Source organism: Copadichromis virginalis, linkage group LG3, assembly GCF_057382275.1.
Source record: "Copadichromis virginalis isolate Kocher_CV1m ecotype Utaka linkage group LG3, C_Virginalis_male_GT1.1, whole genome shotgun sequence".
Lineage (NCBI taxonomy): Eukaryota > Metazoa > Chordata > Actinopteri > Cichliformes > Cichlidae > Copadichromis > Copadichromis virginalis.
In genome coordinates, this window is record NC_140620.1 from 22,946,338 (window position 1) to 22,960,848 (window position 14,511).

A 14,511-nucleotide genomic window follows, 5' to 3' on the forward strand; every position below is an offset into this window, starting at 1 on the left:
ACTGGATACACTTCTCTTATCAAAGCTACCTTCTAACTCATTATCAAGCTAGAGCCATGTGATTAAAAATAGGACATCAACCTCCCTGCATCTAAAACAAAAATCTGAAGAAAAACAAAACTGCCTGTTGATGTTGCCAACAGTCAGAATGAGTCTTTGCCATTGGGCACAACTTGTGTTGACTTTTTGCCTATGCAGACAAAGATGTATGATTTTTGAGGACTTGTCACATTTCTTTTGTTGTATTGTGGTAAAGGGTTTTAATTTAATTGCCAACGTTACATATTTATATAAACCAGGTCTAAATCCAAGCCAAGCCTCATGTTTACCTGCATTTAAAAAAACAACATGAAAGTTTTCCTTCTCTTTGAAGAAAGAGGAGAGGTAACACCAAACTGCAGGGAATGTTGAAGATGCCTACAGTCATTTGCACCACACAAGTGGCAGATTCACTCAACAGGGGTGACAGAACACTAAAAATAAAAAGTGTTGAAAACCACAACAAGACCAGCCAAAGTACAACTGTAATGGTGTAAAAAGCTCTCATCTTTAATTGGTCAGCCTGCTCCCTTTGCTTGCCTTCTTCCCCTGGCCCTGGGCGAATCAGTACACAGAGAACAGAGAGGCTGCAGAAAGAAATGATTACTACTGAAAAACCCAAAATGCATGGTACAATGATGTTGCTGACATTTGGTCCATTATGATAGACGAGCACCAATCCAAAGCAGAACAGCCAAGCACAGCCAATGATGATGTTTCTGATCCTAACTCCACGAGCATTTCTTAGTCCTCGGTAGACGATGGGGTGAACAACAGCCAAGTATCTCTCCACACAGGTCAGGATATGGAAAAAAGAACTTCCGTAGAAAGGGGTGAAAGACACAAGTGATCCTATTTGTTGCACTTGATAGCAATTAGTGGATGAGCCATAAATAAATGCAATGAAGCCCAAGACCCCAGTCAGCTCCATAACAGCCATGTGGTAGGTGAAGATGTCAGAGTGGCTTGCTGTCTTAAAGGAGCACTGCTGCTTCCATCGTTGGTGACCCAGGTAGAGGACAAGGATGGAGAGAGGGATGAGAAGTGTGAACCTCAATGTAACACTGGCAATGTACATGTAAGGGGTTACTGTAGTGTACAGGTTGTTCAAAAGACCACTGGAGTTGGACGAGGAGTTAGTTGACATCTCTCGTGTATATAATGTTACCTTTAGAGCAAAAAACAAACAAACAAACAAACATAAATAATGATTATAATGATAAAGAAGAAAATAAGTAAAAGGAAAGAGTGGATGGCTTATCTAACATAGAGTATGACCTTCAAAAGGTTACGCCTTTTTACCTTTTTGAATTATTCTTAATCAATAAATGTAAAAATGGAATAAAAACATACTGGAAACTAATGCTTGCTTCTTTGTCTGAATGTAACGAATTTCAAACTGGTGCAGTTTTATTTTACATATATATTTTTTTATAAAAAGAAAAGAAATGTTCTAAATAAAAACAATGTTCTGGCTTTAGGATTAAATTAGTGTTTAAGTCAGATAATATTTGGCTTCATTTAGTTCACATTTCAACTGAGTGTGAAGGTAAAATTATAAAATTTCTGTTAGATTTTACACTGAATGTCCCAGCTGCACCAAGTTCCACAAATTTAAACTTGTTTTGTATTTTTGCATTTCAAACCAAACCACCTAAGGTGACAACATATCACAACTATGACAATTAAAAACATACATACTTTTCATCAGTGGAAAAGCATACGCAGAATATGTCCTTTGTCATTCAAGGCACTAGTTAATTTTTCATTGTCATATGTAATCCTAACTTTAATTACCAAAAAAAGTGCTAACATTTATAGCCAAAATTTAAATAACAAATACAAATTCTAACATTCATAAACCATACGCACCTGGTTGATGGATTTGTTTTTAATTCGACGTCTCAAAACTCTTGTCTGTTGTTCACTGATGCTTCTGCTTGGATTGATACCCGTCATGTATCACACAGCAGGAGCGTGTGAGGATTTTGCATAATGTAAGAGGATTTTGTAGAACTCTATTACTGTACACTACAGCAGGCAAATTATCCTTCATTATCTGTGTGAGAGTGCAGCATTGCTACGGGAGACATCTGCAGTTTCTAACTACATATTTTTATGTAGCAAAAACATTTACCCAAAAATGCAGTATAACAACACAAACATAGTTTTTGTACTTAGTAAATAAAAGCACCCAGGTAATGAGATAAGCAAACAAGCACAGTTTCAGGAAGTACAAAAACTGAAAAATAACTGAGAATTGGTAATAAAGTATAATTACATATCCTAAGTCAACCAATTTGTATTTTGAAAATTGAGCACCATTTCCAAATTTCACTATCAGTGGGCATCCCTCACTGAACCATCCATTACATTTGTCACAATTCAAATAACCTTCAATTTAAGCACTGCCACTATGACTCTTTGTATTGTGTGTGTGTTTGTGTGTGTGTGTAAAGCCAGTAAACACAATCAAGGACATTTGTATAATTATAATAAACATGAAAGTCAATAATTGAAATGACCACCTTCAGTCTTTAAAAGATCCTAAACTCACTTATAATAATAATGGATTGGATTTATATAGCGCTTTTCAAGGCACCCAAAGGGCTTTACAATGCCACTATTCATTCACTCTCACATTCACACACTGGTGGAGGCAGCTACAGTTGTAGCCACAGCTGCCCTGGGACAGACTGACAGAAGCAAGGCTGCCATATCGCGCCATCGGCCCCTCTGGCCAACACCAGTAGGCAAGTAGGGTAAAGTGTCTTGCCCAAGGACACAACGACCAGGACAGAGAGCCCAGGGATTGAACCGGCGACCTTCCGGTTACAGATGCGATTCCCAACCCCCTGAGCCACGGTCGCCTCATTGTATACAAGTTTTCTAATAAATTCTTTAAGGAAAAACTCTCCAGGCTTCCTGAAAGACGTTCAAAGTTCTTCTTTGGATGCTGGCTGCCTTTTATTCTGTTCTGTGTAACGATCATCCCAGCCTGCTTCAATAATGTTGAGGTTTATGCTCAGGGTAGGCCAATCCATGACTGATAGTGTTCCATTGTGTGTTTTTTGTGATTCACTGGGAGCCAAACAGTACTATCTTATATAGCATCTTACACCTCACAATGTTGTGATTGCATTCTTCTCTTCAACGCTCGGCAAATATTACTCATGAAGAATGATTAGTGGTTACTGTAGTTCGAATTTTAATGATCATGAGTCATTGTCAGGCTAATGGCTCATTAGGCTATGATACCAGTTTTGGTCATTTTGCAACTGTGCTGTTTATAAGGCTAAGGGAACCTGCAGTCTTAAAATGGGATATCTTCTTAGTTCGCATTTGGTTTGTTTTCTATGTTCTATTCTGAAAAAAAATATGGGTTTACGAGATTTGAAAATCATTTCATTGTTTTTTCTTTTGTTTTTTTTTTACAATTTACACAGTGCCCCAGATTATAGTTGGAAAAAACATGTTATCCAGAGATATTTGCAGAAATAAAGCCTGTTTATAATGCTGTTATTGTCATGATTCTGGGTTTTGACCCTGCACTTTGACTTTTGAATCATGACAATAACAGCATTATAATGTTTTGAACATTCATTTAATTTATTTGATTTAATGTTACTGTTTGATACAAAGAAATTCTCTTTATTCTGCATTGTGCTGAAAATAAAGGATGACATCTTGTGTTTTGGTGCTTTTATTATCTGGTTGACAACAGAATATACACTGGTCAGGCAGATCAGCTCATTACAGGCAGCTTATACACAATATACTACAAAAGAACAGCCATATATAAGATAGGAGTGCTAAAAAGTACTCTGACATGTGTTTCTTGAACTTTTAAAACAGACAGGGGCATTTATGTACTGTAAATATTTGTCTGAACATAAAACTCATTTATAAATAAATGGATGTTGTTGTACATCTTTTTATTACAGCTGTGGTTGTTTCTGAGCCTCTTAAAAACAATATATTTGTAGATACTAAAAAGTAAGTCTGAGTTCCCCTGGAAGGTCATTCTGCTTGTGAATGCCTAAATATGACCTTAATCATCCTCATTCAGTGGTCTTTTTGCAAAAGGTTAGTATCCCTGCTCTGTGTAGAAACAGTAGTGGTAATACCAGACTGCAGGGCACAGTAAGCCAGACTGCAGACACAACCACAGCACATGCAGTGAGGTTCTGGACTGATTCATTAAGTTGGCTACTGACCAGGATTCCCACAAATCTCAACCACAGCGCTCCCATTATGGCAGTGATTGTGTGGAAAGCCCTCTTCTTTGTTTGGTCCATGCGCTCTCTCTCCTGATCCCCTTTCCCTGGGCCTGGACGAATTAAAATGCAGAGAACCGAGAGACTGCAATAAGTGGCAACACATACGTAGAAAACCAAGAGGCAGCAATGTGTCGTGAAAGCCAGAAATTTGTTGAACAATTTACTAAAACTGAGTGATACAAAACAAAACAGCCAGACACACCCAGTGCTGATGTTTCTGACCCTCACCCCACCCTCCTGTCTCAGACCCAAGTAAGTAATGGGGTGAACAACAGCCAGGTAGCGCTCTATGCAGGTGAGGACGTGAAATAGATTCTGCCCAGGTGAAGAGAAAGCAAATATGTCCTGTCCTACCTGTTTTATCTGTGAATCATTTATCAAAGCACCAACACAATAAAAGAAAGTCCCCAGAATAGCTATCAGCTCTAGTGCAATCACATTATAGGTGAAGACATCAGAGTGGCTCATCATCACTGCTGTGGAACCAGAAAGTTGTTTTCTCCATCGCTGGTAGCCCACGTAGAGAACAAAGATGAAGAGAGGGAGAAGTGAGATGTTGGACACAGAGAAAGCTGTGAAGATCAGATGACTAGTTCTGGATTCTGAGCAGTAAGTCAGTAAATCAGCAAATAAATTGGAGATGTTGAAGGAGGTGTTGGTGGACATACTGCCTGAAAGTAAAAAAAAACAAACAAGACAGGATAAATGGAGGGGCTGAGCTCAAGAACATCAAACAATGGAAATAAGTCAGTTTAAGTTACAGAAGTATGTATGTCTATATGTGACCAAAGGGCAAGACCAATACTTCTTCATCCCCAAATCTTTAAGGAAGTCAATTAATTGAGGGTTTCTTATCATCACTCTGGAATGATGATAAGAAAAAAATAGTTGAATTGTTTCAAGTAATTCACAAAGTCTAAAGCAGCTGATTTTGTTTGTTTTTAAACCCAATTCTAAATATAATCAGCAACTGCTGGAAATACCAAAGTCTAACAAGGTCTAACATATACATGTACCACAGAAGTCATTAAACAGCACTCACCATGCAAATAGTCTTCAGTGAATGTTTGTTTGATTCTTCAACCTAACTAGCTGCTGTTCGTAGACATTTGGGCAATACTTTAATGGTTGCGTGCTGAGGCTGAATGCATTTTTTAACATGTTCAAGTGACAGATGGCAGAAATGAAAGGCTTTTGCATATTGCACTTGTCCTGATTTTGTATGTTGTATTCAGTAGGCAAATTTTCTTTTTGCACCTTTCAGTTTAACATGGGGCCTGGCATAGGTAATTAAAGCGTCAATGAAGTTAAAATGTGTTTCTAGATAAGAATCATGACACTTACAGCGAAAATGTGGACAAGTCATAAAACCTTTTTATTTTAATACATTTGAATGTTGATTCCATGGATGCTATTTCAATGCCCAATTGAACACTGGGATTAAAATAAATTTAGATCAATCTTCCAATAACCTTTGCTACATAGCTACAGTATTTATCCTGCATTTTAAAAGATGTTTGCATTCACAAAGCAACGAGAAACACCAAAGGGATGTGTGACCATGACGATGAGCTTTTCTGATCAGTGAGAAAAAAAAACATGTTTTAAATGAAAAATCTTGGTGCCACACAAAGGGGAGTTGTCCGAGATTTTTAGTAGCATGTGAACTTTGAAAACATTGCAGCATATTTGTTTAATAACATGAAAGAGAATGAAAAATTTGTATCCACAGGAAGCTTCTTGAAAGCAAGAAATACAACATTTGTGAAGTTGTACGATGGGATTTTCATATTGCTTTGTATGTGTGAGTGGAAAAAGTTACTCACAAAGATCTTTGTGCACATATAGTAAATCACACGATTTACTATACATAGTAAAACTTAATCTAGGTTTATCATATCAGTGACATTTGTAGATTTTTTTAGATTAATTTCAGTCCATGGCTCAGATTTTCTGTCTTGTTGCAGGTAGTAATGCAGGTTATTTTGCAATGGCTGCAGAGAAAAAGCAATATGAAGGTAAACTTTGACAACAATACAATACATGCTTTAACTCCATACCTTTATGACAAGATGAATGTTTTACACAATAAATAAACTTAGAGTAAATGTAACTATTTTTCAGTGGAAACTTATTGGTACTGATTGTGGTGAAGAAAAGTAAGAAATCAAATGCTTCTGTAAATTCAAATAGCATAAGAGACCTACATGCAGATCTGCATCTACAAACCAGTTGCTACTATTTATAAGCAGACATCCGATATTGGTGATGACATGACATAGCTGCTCACATCAAGCAGAATGTGATTCCAAAGCTAAGTTCATCAAATGCTTACTCAAAGATCCTTTTTTGAAGATTATATTTGATCAGTGATTCTAAGCCTTCTAAATGACCTCATTCACCTATACACAGTCTGACTGAGGACACACACAGGTGTTCGGATTTGAATAAGCAGCAGGTTTAGTTTGTTGAATTTGAATCCTGTCAGATAATGACACAAAACATAAAGAGATTTTTATCAGATCTGTTTATAAAAATATCTTCTTTAAGAATTTAGACTGTCTATAAATCTGTAGAAATAAGCCACGTCAGTTTATGTCAGTATCATTAAGTCTGGAATGGTGCCTGTTGCATTAGTTTAATATTTAATATAATGTCACACCAATAGGGGAAAATGCCATGTGTGAAATTTATAGTTAGGTCTAAATATTTCTAAACACTGACATAATTTCCCACAGCTCAGAAACAAGCATTTCACTACATGTTGTGCTCTGTATAATTGTGTATGTGACAAGTAAAGGTTGTTTGTTTCTTTGTTGTTTGTTTGCTTGTAATTCTTGCTTTACTACTTATAGTTGTACTTCAAGTATTTAAACACACATACAGGTGGATTGCTTGCATTGCTTCGCCATTAACAAGAAATTTAATGGTATTTTGAAGTTCTGGCCTGTGCCAATAAATTAAGATCAGCATGTTCCACACAGATGATTAATCTTTACTAATGGATCTATAACTCTGTAGTTGATTTTTCCCACCTGGAGAAACACTTATGTGCCCAATAGTACATTACATATACAAACACTGGGTGCATTGCATATGTACAATCACATGCAGATGCAATATTTGGACTACATGCCCACCCAACTCATTGACTTTAAAGGCACAGAAGAGGACATATCAAGAAGCAACATTTCATTAGTTTATCATTGCTAAAATGTACATGTTCGTGTGGAAGACAGCTAAATTTACAATCCTAACTGGACTATGTGCACAAGATGAAATATATGATGTGAATGTCAATACCATCGTTCCCTCGAAGCTGGACAGGAAACTGCAGGATCTAGGATTGAGCAGCTCTCTCTGCAGCTGGATCCTTAACTTCCTGTCTGACAAACACCAAGTGGTCAGACTGGGCAGCATCACCTCATCCGCCGTCATAATGAACACTGGTGCTCCACAGGGGTGTGTACTGAGCACTCTCCTGTACTCACGCTACATCTACGACTGCACGGCCACTAGCAACTCCAACATCGTTGTGAAGTATGCGGACGACACTACAGTGGTGGGTCTTATCACCAATGGTGATGAGACGGCCTACAGGGAGGAGGTCAGCACCCTGACCCACTGGTGCCGAGACAACCAACCTACCCTCAACGTCGCAAGGACAAAGGAGTTGATAGTGGACTTCCGGAGGTGCAGAGAAGTACACACCCCCATCACCATCGACGGAGCTGCTGTGGAGAGAGTGAGCAGCTTCCGGTTCCTTGGTGTACATCTGGCTGAGGATCTTACATGGCCAGGACACATAAACAAAACAGTGAAGAAGGCGCAGCAGCGCCTCTTCTTGCTCAGGAGACTGATAAGATTTGGCATTGAGAGCATCCTCACTGGATGCATCACCACCTGGTATGGCAACAGCACCGCCTACAACTGCAAAGCTCTCCAGAGAGTGGTGAGGTGAGCTTCCCTCCCTCCAAGACATCTACAGGTAGCAGTGCCTGAGGAAAGCGGGAAGGATCATCAAGGACTCCAGTCACCCCAGCCATAAACTGTTCAAACTACTTCCATCAGGAAGGAGGTTCTGCAGCATCCGGTCCTGTACCAGCAGACTGAGAGACAGCTTTTTCCATCAGGCCATCAGACTGTTGAACACTACATAGACCCATGTGATGTGACAATAAAAGTGATTTGATTTTGATCAGTGGCCATCACACTTATATCTGGAGCCTGAAAAATGTACATTCATACATGGCATGACATATTGCATTTCATGGAAGTGACAAATTTTGTTTATAAGTTGCCTTTTTAATGTGTGTTTTTATAGATTTTAATTTTTTAAAGATGTTTCTGTGATGTACTAAATGTATTTATTTGTTTGGCATTGTGCTGCAATGAAAAACTTACAATAATTCAATAATATAGATTAACTTGGACAATGTCGATGAAACATTTTGCACCCAAAAGGCAGAGGATGATGCTTATCATCGCACAAAAAGTTGGACTTCTGGACATGCTACAGGGAGGTAGAAGTTACCGTATTTTCCAGATTATAGGGCGCACTAAGTGAAACAAAACAGTCAGATGAGTCGAACTTTACTCAGCTCATTCTTCTTGCTTCCTCTACTTCCATTGATTCATTAATGTTGAATTGTCTGGCAGCTGCTCTATTCCCATGTTCTTTATGTCTGTCTCCACGTCGGTTGAGTGTGAAGTGCATATGAGAGCATGAGGGTGGGAATGGATGTTTGTGTCTGTGTGTGCCTGTATGTCTGTGTCTATATGTCAGGTTGGGTATCAGTCGCCACCTCTCTGGGGACATCTCGGGCCCTCCAAGGTTTGGAGGCCTATCTCCCCCACCCACCATCACTACCCCTGCCGGTGGCGGACTCCCTCAGGTGTCGGTGCGTTGGTGGTTCTTTGTATCTGGGGGTGGGCGTCCAGGTACACACCGGCTCACTCCTTGGCGGCCGCTTATTTGGGGCTCGCTCGGGCCACTTCGGAGGTGGGGTGCCCCCGGCCTCTCGGCCTGGGGCTCGGTCACTCAGGCACAGCTGGCTGTCGGCGGAGCTCATGGGCGCGTCACTGCAACTCCCCCTGGCTTCTGCTCCGCGGCTGCTGAGTGAGCCCTCATCTGGGATTCTCCTTAGCTCTTACTGGGACAGTGGCACGGCTGCCCCTCTGTTGGTCTTCCTTGGTCTCTTGTGTTCTGGGGGCCTCTGGATGTCTGGAGTTTTGATCTCCTCCATACCTGCTTCATGCCCTGGAGGACGGGGCTGTGGCTCCCCACACTCCCTAGCAGATCGTTACATGGAGAAACCTTTGGAATGCAAGCATGCTGATCCACACAGGTGTGCACAGAGGTGTACACACGGGTATTCACAGACGCGGACTACAGCTTTCTTGGCTGCTGCCTCAAAGCACATTGTGCGCTGTCTATCTTGCGTGCTGCACAATATCGTTTATTATTTAGTAACTATTGATATCTACTGCTAGCTAGTTTATTGTGATGGTGCTTTTTTTTTCTCTTATTATGTTGCTCTTTGTTGTTTGCTTTCTCCTCTGTTTTTTTTTTTCTCCATACAGGTGACCCAGGAGTTTTTTTGTTTTTTTTTGTTTGTTTTTTTTCTCTCTCCCCCCCCTTCTCACTGTCTCTTCTCCCCTTTGGTTTTCTTTTTCTCTCTCCCTCTCTTTCTTTCATTCTTTCCCCCTGTCCTATCCCACAGTCATATCTGTCCCGTTTGTAGCAACTGAAAATAAAATAAATTCATAATTATAATAAAGGTCAATATGGCAAGGCCATGATGATCCACTTGGTAAAATAAATCCGCTTGGCATCTTTCTTGGCCTCAAGACAACAATTCTGATGGCTAAAGATCCAAACGGGACAAAAAAAAAAAAAAAAAAAAAAATGAATACCACCTTTTTAAACGGTAACTGTAACGGAATACAGTTACTCATATTTTGTATTTTAAATACGTAACGGCGGTACATGTATTCCGTTACTCCCCAACACTGCTCCTACTGCACAGCTCACCACTGTCACTGCCATTTTCATATGTCCAGCCCCAGGCTCAGCTGGTTCCCTTTCATGCCTGCTTTGCTCATGCAATAACAGAGTTCTTGTCTTGGGACACTATCATATGATTTCTTCAGACACACAAAGATTGCAACACCTTCTGACCTTCTCTATACTTCTCCATCAACACTCTCAAGGAAATCATTGTATTGATAATGTTTTTCTTAGCATGGAGAGATGGTGATTGTCACCTCTGTTCTCAACCTCTTAACGTAGTATTTAGATTATGATGATTGTAGATTTGTCAGATTACAACCATATTGAAATCAAATAGTGACTGATATTGAAGAATGTGGATTTTCATGTGAGAATGACCTGATGAGAAATCTAATTCAAGTGAAGGTACACTCTCAGAAATAGAGGTACGAGAGAATAACATTTTTGTACCTATAGGTACATTTTTTTAAAATGTTCCCTTAAAAGTACAATACTGGTCTTTAAAAGTCCAGAAATGCCCCTTTAAAGGTTCAATTTGAAATAAAGTACAAATCTGTACCATTTTGACCTGTACTGCAGTGGCAGAATGTGGTAATGGGTCAGCATGGGAAAATCTGGATGGGCCTGGTTAATTGTAAAATTCATATGAGATGTGAGTGTGCTCATAAAAGCTACATGTTATAATCAAATCTGTTGGTCCTCTCCTCTGTACGTAAATTATCCTATGATGCAAAGAATATCTGTAACCTACCTTTGTGTAAGTTATGTTAAATTATATTTAAAAAAAAAACCACACACACAATGACATGCAGGCACAACCAAATGATGTTAAAAAAAACTGGTCCATTTCCATTTTATTAAGTTCCAGTTATAATTTTTTAATGTTTTAAATCTTTCAAAAACGTGAAATCATTTTACTGTTATGTTTGGACTTTACTTTTTTGCTTTAACTACATCCTAGAATTGTTCATTAATTGTGAGGTTTTTATGGAATTTGCAACATCAAGTTAAACCGAGGTTCTTTGGAAGTTAAAATGTCAAGCAGATTTTTATGTTACGGTGACTACATTTTGTAAGTTACAAATATAGTTCGCCAAGACAGCATAACGGTTTCTAAACAACTGCGCATTAATACCACAATGTTGTATTTTCATGTGTCAAGTTCGCAACGCGCATTAATCCCAAAGGCCGAAAAGGCAGCAGTGATGAGTGCTCCGCCTCCGCGCTGACTAGCGTTGACACAGAAAATGACTCTCAGGGGGTTATCCACGGAGGAGCTCCTTAAAAGGTTGATGGAAGAAGGCATTGATATGTCAGACGACGAGGCGCAAAGATTTAGAGGTAAGTCGGGTGTGATTTTGTGTTTTTATAAAAATTACAACGTGTAATTTTACAGTAGAGTTAGCAAAAGTCCGAAGAGCTAGATTTAACATGGGCGAAAGCTAGCAGTTAGCTAAGTTTTAAACAAAGAAAGGTACAAATGTGGACTATTTAGACTGTTGGTGGAATGTTCAACGTCTGTCTGCCCGCCGTATTCGAGTGTTTTATCAATAAATAGTGTCGAACCGTGTACAAAAATGTAAAAAAAATCAATAATTTCTCAAAACATGCTAGTATGTAAATATAGCTATTAACAAAATCGTTTTCTAAGCAAAATTTATCCCATCTAACTTGTTTCCCGCTCAAAGGGATTTTAAACAATGGAAGGTACACATTTGTACCATTCCACCTACTTAGTGGGATTTTCGAATATGAGAGCTGTAAGCTCTGTGCAGGGACACGTACACTTACTTACATTTTTATATTACCAGTTAATTTATATTAACAATTAATCAAGAGAATTAATTGTAACTTCCTTTTGGGGAATATAGACAGATTCACAATGATAGCTTATTGTTATTATTATGTTATTAAGTTTGGGAGAGATGTGGCTGTTTGTCCACGCCCATTTTTAAAAAATTAAAATCAACTTTAGCTACATTGATTTGACATTGGTCTACAACATACTATTTACGGTAATAACAATATGATTAGAAGAATTGAAGAACAGAAAAGCCCCCAGGAAAGGATAAGAGTAATCAGTGCACTGTGGGTTGTCTTTCTTATGTTTGAAACAGGTACCCAACCCCAGAGGCGGAGCCAGACATTTGAAACACCCGGGGCTTAGCCCAAAGAGTAGTATGCATGTGGGATTTTTTTTTTTTTTTTTTTTTGGGGGGGGGGGGGGGGTGTAGAAATGACTAAAAGATTAATAGGCTCTGTTCAAAAAAGAATGACTTCATATAGGGAAAAATATATATCACATGTGCAGGACACCTTAAACTAGTTTTTTAATTAAGCAGCAAGGCAGAACAAGGTCAGGGCTGTATCAAGACACGAGGACTAAACCCCAATTCAACCAGACCCAGAACTGATCCAGAATTAAAACAGGACTACAACAGTTCAAAATCAGGACTACTGAGGACTTAACCAAGACAGAACCAGAATCAGAACTAGATGATAGTAGCACTAAAAATCATCATAGACCTGCACTACACTTATTTTTTAATTCTACCAAAGTACAATATTTAGATTGAGAAAAGTTTATATAATTATTTAGCCTTGTTGTGCAAACAAGCCTGCAGAACTTAATAAATACAGAATTTGAAAAATAACAAACCTAAAAAGAAACACTAGGTACAAGATACATGAGGACCTATGATACGGTGATACTTTTGGTAAACAACCATTTGACTAACATGTGTGTCTCACCTGCTCTTGTTCATCTGTTCTGTCCTCGTTCTCCTCTCTCTCCCTCTTTGTGCTGACAATCATCAAATATACAGTTGAAACCAGATATTTACAAACTCTTCAGATCAAAACACAAACACTTTTTTAATTGTAACATCAAATCAGACTAAATGTTTATTTTTTTTAGATTGATAAATATAAAAACATATTTGTTAACTTTAAGAGTAAAGAGAGAAACTATCTGTATTTCTTAATTGCAAATGGCACCAAATTGTATTCAAACTTGAGCCACATTTATGGAGCTCCACAGTTCTTTTCCTGGTGTTTTGGTTGATATCTCTTGATTTTCCCATGTCAAAGAAACAGGCTCTGTGTTTTGCCTTATATGCATCCACAGCTGTGCCACCAGTTTACTCACATGGACTCTACTAACCTATCAGAAGCTTCTTCAGCTCAGAATGGAATCGTCTGGAGTTTTCTTATTAATTAACAATAAATTTAGTGTACATGTACTCCTAAATTTGATGAAAGTGATAAAAATAGCTCTGTCTCTCTTTATTCTGAAATTTAACTAATTCAAAATATATTTCAATATTTATCTAAAACAAAAATTTACTCTAAATTGATGTTGTACAGTAAAAATATTTTATGTTTTCTCCCTAAAGTGTAAATATCTGGTTACAAATGTAAATATCCTGCTGTGTCCTGAAATCCCTCTTGTTTTGCATAGAAATATACTGAACAACATACAAAGCATAATATATAAAATAACATTTACCTGAGTTTTTTCTTTGAAAGAACCCTCGAATGTCCATTCTTATGTTTCAGTACATAACTGAAACCGATTTAGTCGGGGAGGGTAAGAACTGAAAATATGAAATAAACACACGTAAGCTAAGACTCTCTAAAAAAAAATAGCATTTGTTCGGCTTTTCATTTTGCCATTTGTTGATTCACTTGAAGAGCAAGTAACGTATTATTGGTCAAGTGATCAGTTTGATATCAATCTTTCGTGATGCACCGTCATATTTACATTATTTGTACGGTACGAATGATTTGCTTTGGTACCTGGTCAAACTTAAGCTCTCCTTAGTATGGCTGGCTCCGTCTCTCCAACAGCGCACTCACGGGCAGCAGCTGCCCCGCCCCCTCGCTCAGTCGCTTAGTGCCTGAGCTTGGATCATACCAATATCAGGGGGGGATTCACGCACAGTCGTAAATTCCCACAGTGTGCACTATGTGCTTCGAATATTGTGTGTACTTTTTGTTTTATACAGTTGTCAGCCAGGCATCTAACTATGAAAAAATTACACTCCAAAATACCCCGGGCTTCTGACAAAACAACCCGGGCTTAAGCCCCGTAAGCCACCCCCACGCTCCGCCCCTGCCCAACCCACTCAGACTACATCCAGGTCATCAAAGCCCTGATTGTGAAGTATCCTTTAAGAG

At 38.7% G+C, this 14,511-nt stretch overlaps 1 protein-coding gene across 1 annotated transcript; it reads right to left on the reverse strand.

The window, feature by feature from the left end:
• Positions 1 to 325: 325 nt before the first annotated feature.
• On the reverse strand, positions 326 to 1,186 carry LOC146713481 (uncharacterized). The gene has a single exon (XM_085438245.1). It carries the CDS (start codon positions 1,184 to 1,186, stop codon positions 326 to 328), a length of 861 nt encoding a protein of 286 aa, XP_085294371.1.
• Between the last annotated feature and the right edge of the window lie 13,325 nt (positions 1,187 to 14,511).

Excerpts from the sequence above, each read along its gene's own strand:
- LOC146713481 (XM_085438245.1), bottom strand. The coding sequence starts at position 1,186 with ATGTCAACTAACTCCTCGTCCAACTCCAGTGGTCTTTTGAACAACCTG.